At 56.1% G+C, this 18,255-nt stretch overlaps 2 protein-coding genes and 5 non-coding genes across 10 annotated transcripts; all 7 read left to right on the top strand.

Moving 5' to 3' along the window:
- The first annotated feature begins 144 nt into the window (after nucleotides 1-144).
- Nucleotides 145-1,225, top strand: LOC141964812 (40-kDa huntingtin-associated protein-like). Of its 2 annotated transcripts, XM_074915608.1 has the most exons (2): nucleotides 145-996; nucleotides 1,045-1,225. In XM_074915608.1, exons 1-2 carry the CDS (start codon nucleotides 155-157, stop codon nucleotides 1,223-1,225), a joined length of 1,023 nt encoding a protein of 340 aa, XP_074771709.1. In that variant the 5' UTR covers nucleotides 145-154. The 2 variants fall into 2 exon arrangements, with proteins under 2 accessions (XP_074771709.1, XP_074771708.1); XM_074915607.1 differs by having other exon boundaries at nucleotides 145-1,225.
- A 1,884-nt stretch (nucleotides 1,226-3,109) lies between these two features.
- On the top strand, nucleotides 3,110-17,947 carry DKC1 (dyskerin pseudouridine synthase 1). Of its 3 annotated transcripts, none has more exons than XM_074915600.1 (15): nucleotides 3,110-3,208; nucleotides 6,667-6,728; nucleotides 7,016-7,102; nucleotides 7,706-7,797; nucleotides 8,303-8,487; nucleotides 8,970-9,034; nucleotides 9,603-9,729; nucleotides 10,111-10,241; nucleotides 11,231-11,374; nucleotides 11,821-11,941; nucleotides 13,329-13,447; nucleotides 14,544-14,647; nucleotides 15,106-15,172; nucleotides 15,913-16,071; nucleotides 16,557-17,947. In XM_074915600.1, exons 1-15 carry the CDS (start codon nucleotides 3,130-3,132, stop codon nucleotides 16,623-16,625), a joined length of 1,611 nt encoding a protein of 536 aa, XP_074771701.1. In that variant the 5' UTR covers nucleotides 3,110-3,129; the 3' UTR covers nucleotides 16,626-17,947. The 3 variants fall into 3 exon arrangements, with proteins under 3 accessions (XP_074771701.1, XP_074771702.1, XP_074771703.1); XM_074915601.1 differs by lacking the exon at nucleotides 3,110-3,208 and adding an exon at nucleotides 6,379-6,443; XM_074915602.1 differs by lacking the exon at nucleotides 3,110-3,208 and adding an exon at nucleotides 6,379-6,443 and having other exon boundaries at nucleotides 15,913-16,083; nucleotides 16,566-17,947.
- LOC141964831 (small nucleolar RNA SNORD17) lies at nucleotides 9,134-9,379 on the top strand. The gene has a single exon (XR_012634392.1). It is a non-coding gene; the product is annotated as a small nucleolar RNA SNORD17 (small nucleolar RNA).
- On the top strand, nucleotides 9,936-10,011 carry LOC141964830 (small nucleolar RNA SNORD83). Its single transcript, XR_012634391.1, has one exon. It is a non-coding gene; the product is annotated as a small nucleolar RNA SNORD83 (small nucleolar RNA).
- On the top strand, nucleotides 10,413-10,547 carry LOC141964837 (small nucleolar RNA SNORA36 family). Its single transcript, XR_012634398.1, has one exon. It is a non-coding gene; the product is annotated as a small nucleolar RNA SNORA36 family (small nucleolar RNA).
- Nucleotides 12,196-12,441, top strand: LOC141964832 (small nucleolar RNA SNORD17). The gene has a single exon (XR_012634393.1). It is a non-coding gene; the product is annotated as a small nucleolar RNA SNORD17 (small nucleolar RNA).
- LOC141964834 (small nucleolar RNA SNORD83) lies at nucleotides 13,726-13,801 on the top strand. Its single transcript, XR_012634395.1, has one exon. It is a non-coding gene; the product is annotated as a small nucleolar RNA SNORD83 (small nucleolar RNA).
- Nucleotides 17,948-18,255: the final 308 nt, after the last annotated feature.

Raw genomic sequence — 18,255 nt, 5'->3', positions numbered from 1 at the left:
GGCGGGGCGGGGCCGGGCCTGCCCCGCGTAGCCACGCCCCCGCCCCGGCGGGCGCGGCCCCGCCCCGCCGCCCGCGTGACCCCGCTTCGGGCGCCCATTGGCCGGCGGCAGCGAGGCGGCGCGGCGCGCGCGTCAGTTCCGGCGGGCGCGCGCGATGCTGTCGGCGGCGGCGGCGGGCGGCTCCGGCCCCGGCGGGGCGGGCGGCTCCGGGCCGGGGCTCGGCGGGGACGGGGACTTCCTGTCGCGGTACCGGCTGGTGTCGGCCAAGCTGCGGCGGCGGTTCCTGCGGAAGCCGAACGTGGCGGAGGCGGCGGAGCAGTTCGCGGCGCTGGCGCGGGAGCTGCGCGCCCAGGAGAGCCTGCCCTACGCGGCCTGGTGCCAGCTGGCCGTGGCGCGCTGCGCCCAGAGCCTGTTCCACGGGCCCGCCGAGGCGGCCGCCCTGGCCGAGGCGGCGCGGCTCTTCCTGCGCCAGGAGCGGGACCTGCGGCAGCGCCTGGGGCTGCGCGGCGGCTTCGGCGAGCACGTGGCGGCGGCGCAGAGCTGCGGCGCCTTCGCCGCCCGCCTGCACCTGGAGCGGGGGCAGCCGGCGCTGGCGGCCGGGCTGTGCCTGGAGCTGGCGGCGGCGCTGCGCGACACGGGCCGGCCCGCCCGCGCCGCCGCGGCCCTGCAGCGGGCGGCCGAGCTGCTGGCGGCGGCGCGGCTGCCCCTGGAGGCGCTGCGCTGCCTGGCCGAGCGCGCCTCCTGCCTGCTGCTGGGCCGCGACTACGCCGGCGCGCTGGCGGCGCTGACGCGGGCGCAGGCGCTGGCCGGGGCCGGGCTGGGCGGCGGCGGGGCCGCGGCCGGCGGCGCCTTCCTGGACGTGCTGGCGCGCTGCGAGGTGTCGCGGGTGCTGCTGCTGCTGCTGCTGCAGCCGCCGCCCGCCAAGCTGCTGCCCGAGCACGCCCGGACGCTGGAGCAGTACTGCTGGGAGGCGGCGGAGGGCGGCGCGGGGCCGGGGCCCGGGGGCGGCGCCGGGACGGGCGGCGGGCTGCCGCCGGCGGCGAGCTACCTGCCGGCCGAGCTCTTCCTGCTGCTGCAGTCCGCCGTGCTGGCGTGCCAGGAGAAGGACGCGGAGGCGCTGAAGGCGCTGCAGGCCGAGCTCTGGCCGCTGCTGAGCGCCGAGCAGAACCACCTGCTGCACCTGGTGCTGCAGGAGATGCTCAGCCCCGCCGGGCAGGGCCTCTGAGCGCCGGCGGCACGGACGGGCCTTGCCGAGCTGCCGCGGGGCGCCCGGGCCCGGAGCCGCCTGGGCCCGGAGCCGCCTGCCAGCCTCCTGCCGCCTGCCAGCGCGGCCTCCCTTCCTTTCCTCCTTTATTGTCCGTGCGAGTTCTGTAGCGGAAGCGAGTAATAACCGACGGGCAAACGTGTGTGTTCACCTGCTCCTTTCTCCTGTGCCGCAGCGAGCTACCGGCTGTGCGGATTGGAAGCCGTCGCGCTCGAGAAAGCGCAGTCCCGCAGCAGAGGGGCCGACTCGGGGCAGAACCGGCCGCTCCTTACGGAACCGGCTGCGCTTTGCCGGCAGGAAGGCTGGCGGGGAGGGGCTCGCCCGGGGCGCGTCTGTGCGGAGGCTTCGCGCACCCGGGAGTCGCGGGTTGCCGGAGCTGCTCTCTGTAAAAAAACCCACCGCGTTACAGTGACGTGTATTTTTGCGTTCCCCTCCTGAAAACGAGAGGCGCCGCGTCCAGCGCGAGGCCGCGCGCTTGGCTCTCGTGGTGGACAGAAAGGCTGCGGCCGCGGCCGTGGCCGCTTGGGGACCAGCGGCGGGGGCCTGGCGGCGCTTTCTGCAGCACGGCCCGCCGAGTTGGTCTCTGCACCGCCCTGAATCCTCCCTCAGTTGATTCCACTGCCCTCCCCGCGGTCACCTCTGCTGTCACCACGGCTTCTGTTGGGCTGCGCCCTGTGGCTTCGCATGTTCTCCCTAGTCCCCTGGCAATGTGGGGGCGTCTGTGAAATGTTCCTCGCCCGCTCTCCTGTGTCACACGGGTGCAGCCATCACCCCTGGAGCCCCGGGGATTTGGGTGTGTGGGAAATGAAATGCCCACGTGAAGGGAAGACGTGGGTCGCTGTGCATCGTTATTTTCTAATATTTGTTTGGAATATAATTCATCTGGGGCAATGCTGCCCTGTTATCGAGACGGTTGTTCTGTCCGGAGGAGAGAATTAAAAAGAATGTGGAATTTACCCTGCAGCCAGGAGGAACTTGGCGTGCCTGGCCTCAGGGTGTTCCTGATGGGGATTAGAACAGTCGGAGAATTAGAGAGAATCTGGAATGGGGGGTTAGAAGCCCCATCAGTGCAGTCAGAGCTTGGGAGGAGGAGATGGGGTAAGTTGGCGCAGGGTTGGGGGCTTTGGAGAATGGCGGGGTGAGCCAGGCGCTGGCTGCCATGGCAGCGGGATGGGCAGGGTGGATGCCCCAGCCCTGCAGCAGCCAGCGATGGGCTCCTGAGTTCCCCCGGCCCGTCAGAGTGACGCAGTCTGTGCTCACATCTGTAAGAGATGGGCCCTGGGCGTAACCCAGCCCACGTACCTGCAGTGGTCATTGAGGAAGAACGGGCTGGCCGGGAAAGTTGCGGGGCTGTGAAACAGGGAACTGGAATTTGGGCTCCCGAGGGAAAAACCCATTTCACTGGGAAAAAATTTAATGGCTTTGGCTGGGTGGTTTCATGATGGAACACACGGAGGGATGACAGCAGTTGTTAAGCAGATGGAGAGAACGTGGGCAGCCCCCAGAATACATACGGCAGTAAAAAGGATTGTGAGTTCTTGTCCCACACGGTGGAAGTTTTCTGACGCCAAACCCAAGGGGAGGCTGGAGGACGACCGTGTTCCGCAGACTGCCAAGGGATGACGCTGACCTGCCTCCTGCGAGCGGAGTTCAGCACCTGCCGGGAATCACGGACCAAGGCTCAGGATGGGCAGGAGCTTTTCCCGCCAGGAAAGCTGCTGCTGCGGGAGTGGCCAGAGCACTTTTGTGGGAAATCGTTCCCGGATGGGGAGTTCCCGGAGCCATCGAATCTGACAGGGGTTCTCATTTTTCAGTGGGAATAACAAACAGCATCTACAAACCTCTGGGAATACAGCGACAACGAGATGTTGCACATGATCCACAGTTGTCAGGGCAGGTGGAAAAATGAATACAACTCTCGAAACCACAGTTGCTCAAACTCAGGTAGGTTTGAAATGGCCTGAGTTTTTAGGAGTAGTGCTGTGGGATATTAGAAACAACCCCTCGCCGGCCTCTGGGGTTGTCAGCAGCAGGAATAGCGTTTGGCAGGTACTTGGCTCTGTGCGGGGCCTTTGTTCCCGCTAGGACCAGCCTCTTCCATGGAGATGCACAAGTGACCGGGTTTGTAGCGGGGGTACAAAAACACGTACAAGAAAATGGGGCACAGGCCCAGTGGTTTCAACTTACTAGGATTTAGTGGGGCTCTTAGACACCAGGGGTTTTTTCTGTTTTTTTGCACAGTGGGAGAATTTGGGGGAAAGGCCCCTCCACAGTGTATCCTGTCAGATGCTACAGTGGTTCACATGCCCTGGAACAAAACAATGAAATGCCTGTCTGTCTCTGCAGCAAGAAATACTGTCTGTGTGAAAGCTGACCACATGGAGAACATACCCCCAAACACAAACAAGTAGCCCAGGTAAATAACTCAGTCATGTCTGTCCTGAGACTGGAACAGAGGGACAGTCATAGCTCTTGTTTGGGAGGACACTGTAATTCTATTTACGCTGTGCTTTCAAGCTCACTTGCACATTCTGTAAAGTTTCAGGCCTGACTCTGGCTGATGGATAAGTATTTTTTTAAAACTTGCATGTTAGTGTTGCGGCCCCTAAACTGCCCCAAAGAATGAAGTTGATCAAGTGACAACGAATTCCTGGCAATCTGTTAAAACCCTTAGAATCACAGATTGGAGTTATTAAATGTCTTGTATTCCAAGGACTTGGAAAGAGCTTTCACTGAGTGCGCTGAACTCAGACAGAGAAACCAGCTGATACTGGTGGAAGGGCCGCCCATTTGGGGTGCACAGTGTTAAGACCAGGGCAGTTGTCTTTGCTGTCTGACAAGTGCTGTTTCCCCTCCGCTCAGTCCTATGAGGGGGTTGTCCATCGCTCCCCCCTGAACCACAGCATCCTCTATCATCCACCTGTTCCAGGAAATTCCTCAATTGCTTATGTCCTGCTGTGCTGTCCCTTCAACAGGTATCAGGGTGTTTGAATGTGGGAGAGAAGCCACAGGTGAAGTCCCCCATGAAGACCAGGGCTTGTAAATGTGAGGCTGTTCCTATCTGTCTATAGAGGGACTCATCTGCTCAGTCTTCCTGGTTGGGTGGCCTGTAGCAGACCCCCACTATAACATCACCAGTCCCTGCCCTCCCTTTAATCCTGACCCATCAGCTCATGCTCATCTCCTCACCTGTGCCCAGGCAGAGCTCCCTGCACTCCAGCTGGGCACTGACATAGGGGGTGACACCCCCTCCTTGTCTCCCCTGCCTGTCCTTCCTAAAGGCCTGTACCCTCCATTCCAACACTCCATGAAGGAGCCATCCCATGACATCCTCATGATGCCGATAAGATTGTAGCCCTGCAGGGGTGCGCTCATCTCTAGCTCCTCTTGTTTATTCCCCATGCTATGTACATTTGCATAGAGGCATTTAAGTTGGGCCTGCAGTGAAGCTGACTTTCTGGCTGGAATTCCTCTGTGCTGCTCTTCTGGTGCTCTCCTGCTGAACCCTCTCCAGCCTCTGGGTATCTATTGCTGGCACTGGCATCACCCTGGCAGGAGTGGGATGGATTGAGGTTCCCCTCACCTGACTAGTTTAAAGCCCTCTTTACCAGCTTGGCAGGCCTGTGCATGAAGATGCTCTTCCCCTTCTGTGACAGGTGCCCCTCAGCCTCCAGTAAACCAGGTTTCTCAAAGCGAGTCCCATGGTCTCAGTAGCCAAACCCTTGGCTGTGGCACCAGTCCTGTAACCAATTGTTGATTTGCCAGATTCAACTGACCCTTTCAAACTCCTTCCCTTTGACCAGGAGCATTGATGAAAAAACTACCTGTGCTCCAGGGTCCCTTACTGCTGTACCCAGGGCTCTGTAATCTTGATACTCCTCAAACTGGCCCTGGCTGTATCACTGGTGCCCACGTGAAACATCTGCAGCAGATAGTACCCGGCTTGGCAGCCTCTCGGTGACATCCCTGATACGAGCCCGTGTAAGCAGCACACCTCTCTAGAGCGTGTCAGGTGGGTGCCTCTGTCGCTCTCAGAAGAGCCGCCCACCACTACCACCCATCACCTTTTCCTGGTTGCGCTGGTTGGTACACGGGGAGCAGAGCGGGCCGCCTTGCTCAGCTCCAGCGTCTCCTGATGTGATGGGTCTTTCCTCTTAGTCTGCAAAGTGGTGAAGCGGTTCTGCAAGGGCACCTCAGGCTTCAGGGGAAGTCCCTTCCTCCTGCAGGGCCTTGCTGTTGCAAGCTTCCATCCTGCTGCATTATTGCCCCCCTCCTTTCTGTGTGTGCCGGTGGGGGAGTTCGGGGCTGTGTGGCCGTGGGTCCGCTGCAGACCGTGCGTGGAACCGGCTCTCTGACTCCTCCTCAGCCCCCCTGATGCTGCTCAGCCTTCTCCCCGCCTCCTGCAGCTCCGCACCCGCCGCAGGAGCTTCTTTCTCCGCTCGGGCACAGCCTTGGCAGGCGGGCCTGCCGCCGGGAGGAGGGGCTGGGCACGTCCTGCTGCGGCGCCGCTCCCGGGCAGTGCCGCCCCCCGCCCCGAGGCTCGGGCAGGATGAGCCCTCGGCCGGTGCCCGGGGCACAGCGCGCTCCGCGGCGTTCGCTCACCCCAGGCCTGTCCCCTCGGCAGTGGGGGGGGGGTGCGTCCCCCTTCGAGGAGGCGCCGCTCCCCGGGGCTGCCGGTGGCGGGGGGGGGTGGGGGGCGGGGCTGCCGGTGGCGGGGGGGGGTGGGGGGCGTGGCCGCCGGTACTCCCGGGAGAGCTGGCGGGTGCTCGCGCTGCCCGCGGGTTCCCCCGCCGCGGGAGAGCCCCGCCCGCACGCGGCGGAGCGGCTCGGCTCAGCGGGCGGCGGCTGATGAGGCGTTCACGTGTCGCTCCGGTGCGGGGGCCGCGGGAAGGGCGGGCGGGTTCACCGGGCTCACGCCGACGGCTGCTGCTGCCCGGCCCCGGCCGGCCGCCGGTCACCCGCAGCCGAGGAGGGACGCGCCGCCTTTAGCCGCAGCTCCCTCCGCGCTTCCCGCCCGGCCCAGAGCGGCGCCGCCGGCACCGTGCCGGCCGGTACGAGACAGGCGGCGGCGGGGCGGGGGCTCGGCCCGCGCTGGCGCGGGGCCTGTCGGGAAGGGGCGGCCCTTCCGGTCCCTGCGCGGCGGCAGGACCACGCGGCGCGGCCATGGCGGACGGGGACGGTGCGCAGCTGCGGGAGCGGGAGGCGGCTTGGGGAGTCCCGGCGGGAGGCGTCCGCCCGGGGCCTGGGGCTGCCCCGGCGCCGCGTGGGGGGAGGCTCGGCGGCGGGCTCGGCCCGGGGGCGTTCGGGGCGGCGGGTTCGTGTCGGGGCCTGCCCTGCCCTGCTCCCGGAGCGGTGGGGTCGGTAGGGGCTCGGCGCGGACCCTCAGCCTGTTCCTCCCGCAGGTTCCAGCGTGAAGAAGCGGCGGAAGAAGGAGAAGCGGGCGCTTCCCGATGAGGACGTAGCGGTGAGTGCGGGGCCGCCGGCGGGGGTGAGGGGGCTGCCCGGGGCCTTCCCCCGCCCGATCCATAGCGGCGCCGTGGGAAGGCCGGTGGGGCCCGTGGGTAGTGCTGGGAGTAGCGGTGCCCAAACGGGCTTTCTTCCCGCCGCCACCGGAGGGAGCGTGGCCGCGTGGCGGGCGGCGGAGCCGCCGCTTCGGGAGCGGTTCGCGGGCCGCGTGGGGGAGGCGCGTGGCTGGAGCGCGGGCCTCCGGGTTTCCCTTCTCTGACCTGAGGTCACTTCATCCGCCCGCAGGACATTCAGCACACGGAGGAGTTTTTCATCAAGCCCGAGTCCCGGATCGCGCAGCTGGACACGTCTCAGTGGCCCCTGCTGCTGAAGGTACAGCGGGGCACAGCCCGCCGCGGGGGGCCGGCCTGCTCCTGCTCCCCCTGTTCTCCCTCGGTGCGGCCCCGTGGGGATGCTCGGCCCGTGGGCCCGCCCAGCCCCTTCCCTGTGTAACCCGACTGCTAAGGAACAGCATGTGGGACGCTCAAAGCAGAGACAAACCCTCTGTATGTAGAAATCCTGTTACAAAGTTTGCTCAGCAGTATTGTTTCCATGCCAGCTTTCTGTTTACTGCTTCCTGTAAAGACCCCACTGCATTTCATGTCAATGTCAGCTATTCTGTCTGACAGTGGGCTGTGGGCTGTGTAGGTTTCTGAGTTGCTTGTGCTGAGTTTCTGTGGCACGCTGGATTTAGCCTGCATTGGAAAGGTTGGGATTCTGCCCCATTCCCATCTCTTTCAGTGCAGGACTTCTCTTTCTCTCTCTTTTTGTAAAACGTTGTGGTTTCATTGTTTGGTCATTTTTGTTTTAGAAAAGGCTCTTTCACTTAAATGTGCAAATCAGATGTGGTGTAACTGGGGAGATGTTGTGGGGCAAAGCGATTCTGAAACCAAGGTGAGCTCAAGAACACTTGTAACTTTTGCTTGGATTTTGTAGAACTTTGACAAGTTAAATGTGATGACAGCACACTACACGCCTCTTTCTTCCGGTGCTAATCCCCTGAAGAGAGAGATTTCTGACTACGTTAGGTGAGTGCAGTAAGGGCCAGAGTGATTTATTTTAATTGCACAGTTAATATCTTCAAAATATTCTTCTGTTCTGGATTCCCCTTGTACCTTTCTACTTGACTTGGTGCCTTGCTACTAACCAGTAAATGTCTAAGTAGGACCCGCTGGTCGCTTCCTGTAAGGTTTTCTGTGTTCTGGGGTTGTAGCTGATCTGTGGACAGACATACGAACACTTGAGGAATTCTCTGGGGTCTTAGGTTTGGCCTGCTAGGCTTTGAGACTGCTTGGAGTTTGTAGCATTTGGTTTGGTTTAAGTGCAGAGTAGTGATGAGACGTCTTTGACTGTGGAATATATCACCTGCTGTGTGCAGCAGCTCAACGTGTGCTCACTGAGAGTAGTTGCGAGGCTCATCGCTTACTTGGCTGTATAGAAACACGTTTCTTTTTAACCATGACACATACTGTCAAAGTTTTCGTGCTTTTGCCCTGATGCTTAGCTCCTACTCGCTGTCATCTTGTGCTGTAGGTCTGGCTTTATTAACCTCGACAAACCTTCCAATCCATCCTCCCACGAGGTGGTTGCGTGGATCCGACGCATCCTTCGAGTAGAGAAGACTGGACACAGTGGCACTCTGGATCCTAAGGTGACTGGGTGCCTCATTGTGTGTATCGAGAGGGCAACACGGCTGGTCAAATCTCAGCAGAGCGCAGGTATGTATATTATCTGGGACCATTTGCAGTCGAAGTGACTGGGGAGGTGTGGAGTTCTTTTGGAGACAAAATGGAGATTTCCAGTCTTTGAAAGGGCTACCTTTGGTCTTCAGTGTCTTGAGCTGAAGGGTTGCTTATCCTTCTCACTCCAGGCTGGTGAGGGTGCATCCATGCTGTCACACGTTTTATTTGATTGCTTCTCTAGAGCTTGTGCTACTTTAAGTCAGTGAAAACACTTCTGGTAGACTGGTTTCATGTCAGTAGTGAAAGTCCTCTACCAGTACTGTGAAATAAAACTTGGTGGAGAAGTAAATGTAACTTGGGTTTGTTTTGTTGAAGGAATAACCAACTCCATACTAAACTGTGTGCACTTCCTAGGAGAGGTGAAAATTTCAGGGTTCTGTGGCTGTGAAGCAGTGTGGACCTTGAGGTCAACATTAAATGCAAGTGGCCACTCCTGACTGCTCTTGTCGTTCTTTCAGGCAAAGAGTATGTGGGAATTGTTCGGCTGCACAGTGCAATTGAAAGTGAGGCTCAGCTTGCCAGGGTAAGTCTCTGCGTGCTCTTAGCCGTTGGCACTTCACAGGCCGAGCGCAGTGTCGGGGGAGATGAGAGGGTAGGAGTGGAGTTCAGGTGCGCTCTGTGTGTGAGGTGATGACAAAGTTTATCCATTCTCTGAGTGCAGTGGTGCTGTCCTCCTGCAGCACCCCGATTCCTGTTCTAGGGTCTTGGTGTTGTGCAGCCTCCAGAGACCCTGCAGTCTCCCAGTGTCCTACTGGGGACTGCTGTGGTGTGTGGCTGGCTGCCTGCAGGGGGAAGTGGTGCCGGCAGGGTTGGAGCCCCTCTCTGGGGGGCTCTGTCCCCACTGAGATGAGGGATGATGTCTGATCATATACAGCCACCTCATGAAAAATCCCAGCTGTGCTCCCTGGCAGATGGAGTAGCATTTTGGCCACGTCAGTGGTTCAGACCAGCTTTATTAAATATGACATCACCAAATGATGATGAACCTTGTGGTGTCTTAACTCATGGAAGTGGTCGTAGTTGCTGGAGATCCCAGGGTGCTCCCACATTAGGGCACAGGTGTGAGCTGTTACTTCTGCTTCTACCCTCAGGCAATAGAAACTCTGACAGGCGCGCTGTTTCAGCGGCCACCGCTCATTGCTGCTGTCAAACGACAACTGCGAGTCAGAACCATCTATGAGAGCAAGCTGGTGGAGTATGATCCCGAGAGACGATTAGGTAAAACTGGGCATTCCTACCTTCTTGTAATTAAGGTGACAGCTGATAAAATTGCCTGCAAAATGGGCTGCTTCCTATTCCTGGCAGATGTCTTAAGACCTAAATCCTCAGCACCATCAAGCAGTAACTGCTTCATACATTACTTTGGTGTGCTGAGAAGCAAATCCAATATATTTTTTTTGTACTGCTGCATCCTTCACTGAAGAGCCAAATGATGTTCATTAGATGACATTAGCACTCAGTGCAAAGATGACCTTCATCTATCACCCCAGGCTGATGGCTCTGCGAAGGGTTGGACACTCAGCTTCTCTCAGAGGGATCTTCTAGGTGTTGATCATTTCTAGATACGTATTTACTCTTCTGTCCTGTCTTGCATTTCAGGTATCTTCTGGGTGAGCTGTGAAGCAGGCACATATATCCGAACACTCTGTGTTCACCTCGGTTTGCTGCTCGGTGTGGGGGGCCAGATGCAAGAGCTCCGCAGAGTGCGCTCAGGCATCCTGGGAGAGAAGGTAGAGTGGTAGCTCTAACTACCCAGCAGATTTGGAATTGTCAGAATTGCAAGAGTTCCTTGGAACTGCATTGGTTTTACAGTGTTAGGAGAAGGTACAGGTGCATGGTGGTTGGGAGGAGTTTTGTGAATAGCCCTGAGAACATGGGAACTCTTGCCACAGATGGGCTGTAACCAAAGCGTTGAGTTCAGTTCAGGGTGTTGCCCCTGTTCTGGTAATTAAGCTTTGGGACAGTGAGTGACTGGGAAGTGCACTGTGGTGACTGAAAGCTTGTTTTATGCCACCTGTGTTTCTCAGCCTACAAATCATGCACGTGCCACGAGTTCAGGCATGTGAGCTGTGTGCTTAGTGATCTGGAACCGCTTGGTGTTAGTGTGCAACACAGGGAATGTGCTTCATCGAAAAGAGCCTGGGAGATGCAGTCTTGTGTGATCTTCAACAGTCTTTTCAGTCTGGTCACAGCTGGATCCTGCTGCTGGTCCACACTCCAGAATTAATTTCTTTCCTTGTAGAGCAGCAGTATCAGAGTGCGAGTGCTTCCCCATCCATCTGTGCTCTTACCACAGCTGAAATTGCTGGCAGTCATTTCTAAATTCCAGGTGTTGGTCCTTACAGCTGCTTCAAGAATTTTTTCTATGTCACAGATCGAAGAACTGGTTAACTTAGACTTCTACTCACTAATCTTTGTCTAGAAGTCCTAGGTATTTGCTCACATTTCAAAGTTGCATGTGGACAGGCCTTACACAGTAGATGAAGTGCTGTGTCATATTGGGAAGGTTGAAGTCTGTGGTAGCACAAGTCAGACTGTCCCCACGCTGTTGATGGGAAGTGTTCTTGCCTCTCAGGCTGCTTTCTTGATGCTTCTGAGATGGACATCTGTTTTTCACTCCCTTTCAGCATACTATTTACTGTTGGACTTCAGTTGTTCTCTTGTGTGTGTTTTGAGTTGGTGGCTGGTAGGAGAGTTTAGAGGGGTTGTGTCTTTGCAGGACAACATGGTGACTATGCACGATGTCCTGGATGCACAGTGGCAATATGACAACAACAAGGATGACAGCTACCTGCGAAGAGTTATCCTGCCCTTGGAGAAACTGCTGACTTCACACAAGCGGCTGGTCATGAAGGACAGCGCGGTGAGTTCCTGAGATAGTGCCAGTTGTCAGCCAGAGACTGCAAAGTGTCCTCCTAACTTGTACAGCTGATATAATAAACGGGAGGGGGTCAGGATCCACATGGTGTCCAGCACTGTCCTGGCTGTGAGCTGTGTAGGACCTAGTATGGGCACTGCCTGATGAGCAGCAAGGTGCAAGAACCAAGAATTGAGCGTCAGAGAAGCTGCTCTTCTCATTCAGGAGGATGGTGATGGTTGTAAGAGCTCTGCCTCACAGATGGTTGCTGTGATATGTGCTTTACTTGCGTTTTCTAAAGCTCCCGAGTTTTATGTAGTAGACAGTAAGAAGTAAATACATCGGGATGGTATTGCTGTGACAGTAATGGCAATGGGAAGCTGGAATACTAGAGGCACTTCTTACCTTGTTTTTATTCTCTAATAGCTATAAGCTGTGCCCTACATTTTCAGGTTAATGCCATTTGCTATGGAGCCAAGATCATGCTGCCTGGTGTTCTGAGGTACGAAGATGGTATTGAGCTTAATCAGGAGATTGTTGTCATCACCACGAAAGGAGAAGCTATCTGCCTAGGTATGAAATTTCTTGTTCCTGTGCCCAGCTAACTGTAGAAATAACAGGCTGTGTTCCAGTGAGTGCACAACAGATGAGCCCCCATGCGCAGAAGGTGTAAATAGCACTTCCTGATGGGACTATGGCTTAGTATGGGCCAAGGCAGCTGGTGTTGGGCAGGATGTTAAGAAACAGCAGTTGCATTAGTCATTGGCAAGGTGAGAAGAATCCCTTGGCCTGGTTTCTGCTGCGTGATGCTCAGGTGTGCTCTGTGTGTGAGGTGATGACAAAGTTTATCCATTCTCTGAGTGCAGTGGTGCTGTCCTCCTGCAGCACCCCGATTCCTGTTCTAGGGTCTTGGTGTTGTGCAGCCTCCAGAGACCCTGCAGTCTCCCAGTGTCCTGCTGGGGACTGCTGTGGTGTGTGGCTGGCTGCCTGCAGGGGGAAGTGGTGCCGGCAGGGTTGGAGCCCCTCTCTGGGGGGCTCTGTCCCCACTGAGATGAGGGATGATGTCTGATCACACACTGCCACCTGGCACATCACACTTCCTGAACAGATCAGTGTAAAGGGACTTGAGCAACTACCAGCTTCTGTCAAGTGACTCAGAAGGGTGCTTTGTTCTAACCAGAGTATTCAGAGAAGCTGTGTAGGTTGCAGGTGCTGACATACTGTGCAGATGGTCTGTCGTGGTGCTCAGTGCTGCGTGACCTCATGCTCTGCCCAGACCCGTGGGACTGAGGGGCCCTGGAGGTGTAACACAGCCAAGCTGTTCCACCCTGTTCATACTGCCTGCACTCTGGTCTTCTGAGGGACTTGGCGAGCAAAACACAATGTATTGGTAGGATTAGACTCTAGTTTGGCTCTGCAAGGTTTTGGGGGCTGACAGAGGAGCATCATTGCTCCTTTTTGTAGTGGTGTTGCTTGAGCTACCTGAAGTGCTCCAGCAGCTGCTCACAGCTCTGCCCCATCCAGTGGTGGTTGCTGCTCTGGGAATGGTTGGTCTTACTGTGTTCACTGATCCAGAACCAGTCTTCTGGTGTAAGCTGTAGAGGCCTGTGCTTATAGTGTGGTTAATCCATGGCTGAACCACTGGCTGCCTTTGAGCAGGGCAGCTCTCTGAAGCGTTAGTCCAGAACTTGCCTCCAGTGAGGTTTTGGGGTGAAGTAGCACTGATGGGGGTATTGCCCCTCCGTGATGGCAGAGGAATGGGTTGACCCAGTGCTGAGGGATCTGGTGGAGTTGGGAATGGCCAGGGTGAGGTTCATGGTTGGACTGGACGATTTTCAAGGGCTTTTCCAACCGAGAGGTTTCTGTGATTCTGTGAGGAAGAAGCTGAACGCAGCAGGTTCCTGCATCGCTGTCACAGTTCTGCTGTTAAAGAGTTAATGAACTCTGCTTGCTTCTGCAGCCATTGCCTTGATGACCACAGCAGTCATTTCTACCTGTGACCATGGCATTGTGGCAAAGATCAAGAGGGTAATCATGGAGAGAGACACGTATCCCCGCAAATGGGGTCTCGGTCCTAAGGTGAGTGGTGTGGGGGTGTGGTCAGTCCCAGGGTAGCAGTGGGAGCCCAGCTGTTGGGATGTGGGACTCTGGGCCCCTCAGGCAGAGCTGCACCCCTGTCTTCTCCAGGGCCTTCTGCTGTGCTCTTGTGGAGTTGTGGTGGTGCTTCCCAGTGCCAGTGGGAGCAAAGCTTTCGGTCCCAGTAAAGCTTGGGTAGCTCTACCAGGGGCCCAGCTCAGGGGGCTGCTCAGGTGTGGGCTCCTTGGGTCTGTACAGCACCAGCCTTTGTCTGGTAAAGAGCCAAATGATGAGAAGTGGATGGCATTAGCACTCTGTGCAAAGATGACCTTCATCTATCACCCCATCCTGATGGCTCTGGAGGGGCTGGGCAAGGAGCTGCTTTCCCTTCTGGTGCAACTGTAACAGTGCCAAAATGCAGACTGTCTTACTAGACACTAAATTGAGCCTGAAGGACAGGAGTAGTGGGAACACCCGTTGCTGGGTTCCTCTCCCATCTCCAGCAGGTGATAGTCATGGAAGTCAGCAGGTCAGCAGTGTTAGCTTAACTGCAGCCAGGGTGGTGTTTCACTGTGGCGAGTGATGCAGCTCAGAGTTTAAACTCTGTGTCAGGTTGCTGTGGCTTATTCCATTCCTGACTCAGGTGACCTGTAGGAAGCTGTGGGGATGCATACACATCTATCTTGCAGCAGATGTGAGGTAATGCAGGCCAGTTCAGGTCTCTTGGGAGTCTAGCAAAGCCTTGCATTTGCAGCTGGAGTGGTTCAGCTGAAATGTGTCGGGTCATTAAGCTGGAGAAACCCAGTCAAAAATCTTGAGCTCCATGGTGTACAGAGTCACCTTATTCTGCTGCTGTTCCTTCCCCCCACAAATTAGCCCTTATTTACTGATGAAGGTGCCTCTTGTCTGAGCTTTGTAGGCTGCTTGTACAGGGGATATTTTGTGTGGTTTGTTGGAAGGTCCTTGGAGAGGTATTAAATCAGTAATGGTTTAGTTGTTGGCTTGTTCCTGGATTACCCTCCTCTTAGAGTGGCTGAAGCTCTGGGGAGGATTTCTCCTCCCTGGAGCTGCAGTCTGACTTGTTGCACGTTGCTCTCAGGCCAGTCAAAAGAAGATGATGATCCAGAAGGGTCTGCTGGACAAGCATGGGAAGCCCAATGAGAGCACACCAGATTCCTGGAAGAAGGAGTATGTGGATTACAGGTGAGTACAGGGTGTGTGGCACCTGCATGGTGGGCATAGGGGAGCCCTGTGCAGCAAGGACTGGGCTGAGTGCTGCCGTTTGTGCTTGGAGCGTGTTAGGCCTGGCCTGAGGCTGTTGGCTGTCTGGACCTGTGGGGTGTGGTGACATTTCTTGCAGTCTGAGGGAATGTGTTGCTTGTGGGCAGTGCTGGAGGGAAGGGACCTGAGCAGACAGTTATCCCTTTCTAGCCTGGTGTGGTTTTAGAGGGAGTCAGTCTGCTAAATTAAACGGGGGAGGCCTTGCTGTTGCCCGGCCCAGCTGGCCCTGGTGCAGGCTGCAGGTCTTCCCCACATGAGCCTCCCCAGCCGGCGCCTGGCGTGGGTTGCGGAGCCCTTGTGAGGAGAACGGGGCTTTGCACTTGCACACAGCAGCGTGAGGCAGCAGCTGTCCTGCTCAGCCTGGGCATCTTCTCTTTCAGGGATGCTTCCAAGAAAGAGGCAGCTGCCATTGCCCGAGCTGTTCCAGAGCTGGAGAGGGCTCCCAAAGTGAGTATCGTTAGTGTTCTCTGGCTGTGAGGTTCTTTGGGCCCTGATGAAGAGCGAGTACATGCCTGTTTCTTTAGGCAGTTGATACAGAGTCCTGTATCCTGTGCTGCTTTTGGCTGGTGGTTTTACGGGGAAGGTGTTTCATATTCTGGGATCCTAGTGCCCTGATGTGTGTTGTAGTTGTGTGGCCCATGAGCTAACTTTAGGGTGACCTGTTCAGGGCCTCACCCCCAGGTATTTGTGTGTGGGATGTTATAACTTTGGGTGCGAGCCCTGTAGCCCAGTATGAGAATGAGGAGCTCTGACTTGTGGACTACAAGCTGCAGCATCCAAGGAAATGTGTTGTATGGAGTCACAACGGAGGTTTGTCTTGCCAGAAAAGCTGTCAGGAGACTACAGACAGTTGCAGAAATGTCCATGCAAGAGATGCATCTAAAGTTCCCTAATTCAGGGCTTGTGCATGCACTTGGAAAGGTGAAGCAGTGTTTCAAACTCTGGAGTATTTGGGGGTGCAGGAAACACTGAGAAATACGTGGTGCAATTCTGGCAGAAGCAAACTTTAGACAGTGTGTGCTGGAAGGGACCACTGGCAGTCTGTAGCTCACCCTCCTGCTCAAAGTATTGTTAACTGCAAAGTTTGATTGAATTCAGGCAGAATAGTTACAGTGGGCTTGCAGACAGTTTTCTCATCACTTGAGCTCCTTTGGAGGATGGTGTCTGACAACATGTTCCCCTAACAGAGGAAGCGAGAGTCGGAGAGTGAAAGTGAGGAGGCTATGACCCCACCGTCCCCTGCCACCCCACCACCAGAGGAACTCACCAAAAAGGAAAAGAAAAAGAAGAAGAAAGAGAAGAAGGCCAAGGAGGCAGCTGAGAGTGGGGGAGAGCAAATAGAACTGGTATGTAACTGGGTGCTGCCACAGTACATCTGAGCATGGGAGAAATTGCTGCCTCTCCTGGATGCCTCCAGGATAAATGTGTTGGCATCCTGCTGTGCATGTCCCCAAAGTGCCAAGCTCCCCCCCATCCCCTGTGGGCAGAGAAAGGTGTCTGTAGGTGCATTTCTAAACTGAACTGGCTGAGGGTGTTGGAAGATCAGGCAGGTGAGGCTTGCGGGACTGGATCCGCAGTGGGACAGGGGTGGGGCGAGCAGGCAGCTGTGCCCTGGGATGGTTGGTGGGTGCAGGTCCCTGCCAGGCCACCGCTGTGCTCCGGGGTGGCAGGATGGTGCTGGCATTCAGTCGCTGTGCTGCAGTGCTTGTGTGGTGGTGAGGGGGGATTGCAGCCCTGGGGAACCTGCGCTGTGGCTGGAGTGGGGCTCTTCCTCCCGAGCAGTGGGGGATTCCTTTTTGTTCCCTTCCTGACCTCTCCGACCTCTTCACAGACCACTGAGACCAGTACCAAGAAGAAGAAGAAGAAGAAACAAAAGGAGGTAGAACAGAGCTCAGAGTAAGCAACTGGATCTGTCCAAAGCAGGTGACCTCGACCTCGTGGTAGGGATGGAGGAGTCTGACGCCGTGAGAAAAAGAGGACTGGCTATGTCACAGAGGAGCCAGCAAGTTCCAAGTTCCTTTTCTACTGTGTATAGGAGTGAGCAGGTGTGTTTGCCCAGGATCCTCCCTGCTCAGGTACCCCTCCTCATCCTGTTTTAAGGGTTGTCAGAGGAGCAGGGTGCCTCACTGCCGCTGCGCTGCATTGCTCTCGAAAGCTGAACACCGTGATGCCAATAGAAGTGGTATCTTCAGGGAAGCTGTAGCTCCTGGCTCTTACTCGGTGTCTCTGTTTTTACTTCGAGAGGGAGGAATAATGTTTTTCCCCCCTCTTGTCTTGCCTCTTTTCTCCTTTTCTTCCAAGGTTGGAGCTGTTACCTGACAGCCACAGAACGTGTTGGTGTCTGGAGGACTGGCTTTGTCATGGCCTATCTGAATGGGTTTGGGTGGGGGCAGTCACATTGGTTATTTGAAGGGCTCTGGTTTGTTTTAGCCTGGCCATGTGCTTGGCTTGACTCTCAGCTAGACAAGATCAGTCCACCCCGATATTTTTCAGTACATTTTTTAACTTTATCATAAAAGGATTAGAACATTAAATTCCTGATGTTTTTGCTTGATAGTGTGGGGACCTGCTTGTTGTCAACTGATCTCCAGCCCCAGTGACCTTATCAGTGTATGCTTCTTGATGGCTCTTTGCTTTTCTTTACCCAGTTACTGGAATGGGACTGTGGTGCTTTCAGTTGCCTTCCCTGGTTTTGATATCTAATATGCTCTGAAGGCTAGAAGTGGGGGTGCTGCTGGGGGGCAGAAGCAAAGTGACCAGCAGGTGGCTGACCAGTATGCTTTTTTCTAAAGGGATCTTGGGACCAAAGTCCTTGTGAAGAAAACCTTGGCCAGAGGCTGCTTTGCAAGGGGCACTGGGTGTGGGGCTTGAGTTGTTTCAGAAAGACTTGTCCCAATTTCCTTATCTGGCGTAGCTTGCTGGGAGTGGGAGGTCTCTCCTCTTTCACAGGGGTGGTGCTGAGCCGGGATTTCAGCCCCTTTTAATGGGGAAGGAAGGATCCAGGCTGCTTTGTTCCGAGCTTCATCCCTACAGAGATTCTGTGATGTTTGTCTTAGCCTTATGCATTGCTTTTGTCTTAACTGTCTGACTTTTGTCCCCTCCAGTGTTAGATACACGCAGGCAGTGGGGCCAGCAGCTGGTGGCCATCAACCTGAGCAGAAAAACGTCCATTTTTATTTACGCTTTTTTTACATAAAAATAAAAGCCCTATTTTTGAATGGGTGATTTTCTTGCTCATCTGGCTCCTCCTATAAGAGGTCAGTGTCTATTCATCGGGAGGGGAGGTAGCTTAATATATGTGCATGCTGCAGCTGGGCAGGTAAACAGCAGCCCCTTCTGTCCACACTCTCCTGGTGCACAGAAGTGGTCATGTTGATGTGGACCATCACTAGAGGGGCCTTTGTTGCTGGCCAAGACTTTGCAGGTGCATAGGGGCCACCCTCCACTTCAGTAAAACCCACTGGGATGTGTGCTGGTGGTCTCTGCTCCTTTGCCTGTGCTGCAGTGAGCGGCTGGAGGGGCTCTTTGGT

Source organism: Athene noctua, chromosome 11 (genome assembly GCF_965140245.1).
Source record: "Athene noctua chromosome 11, bAthNoc1.hap1.1, whole genome shotgun sequence".
Taxonomy (NCBI): Eukaryota; Metazoa; Chordata; class Aves; order Strigiformes; family Strigidae; genus Athene; species Athene noctua.
This window is presented reverse-complemented; position numbering and strand designations above follow the sequence as displayed.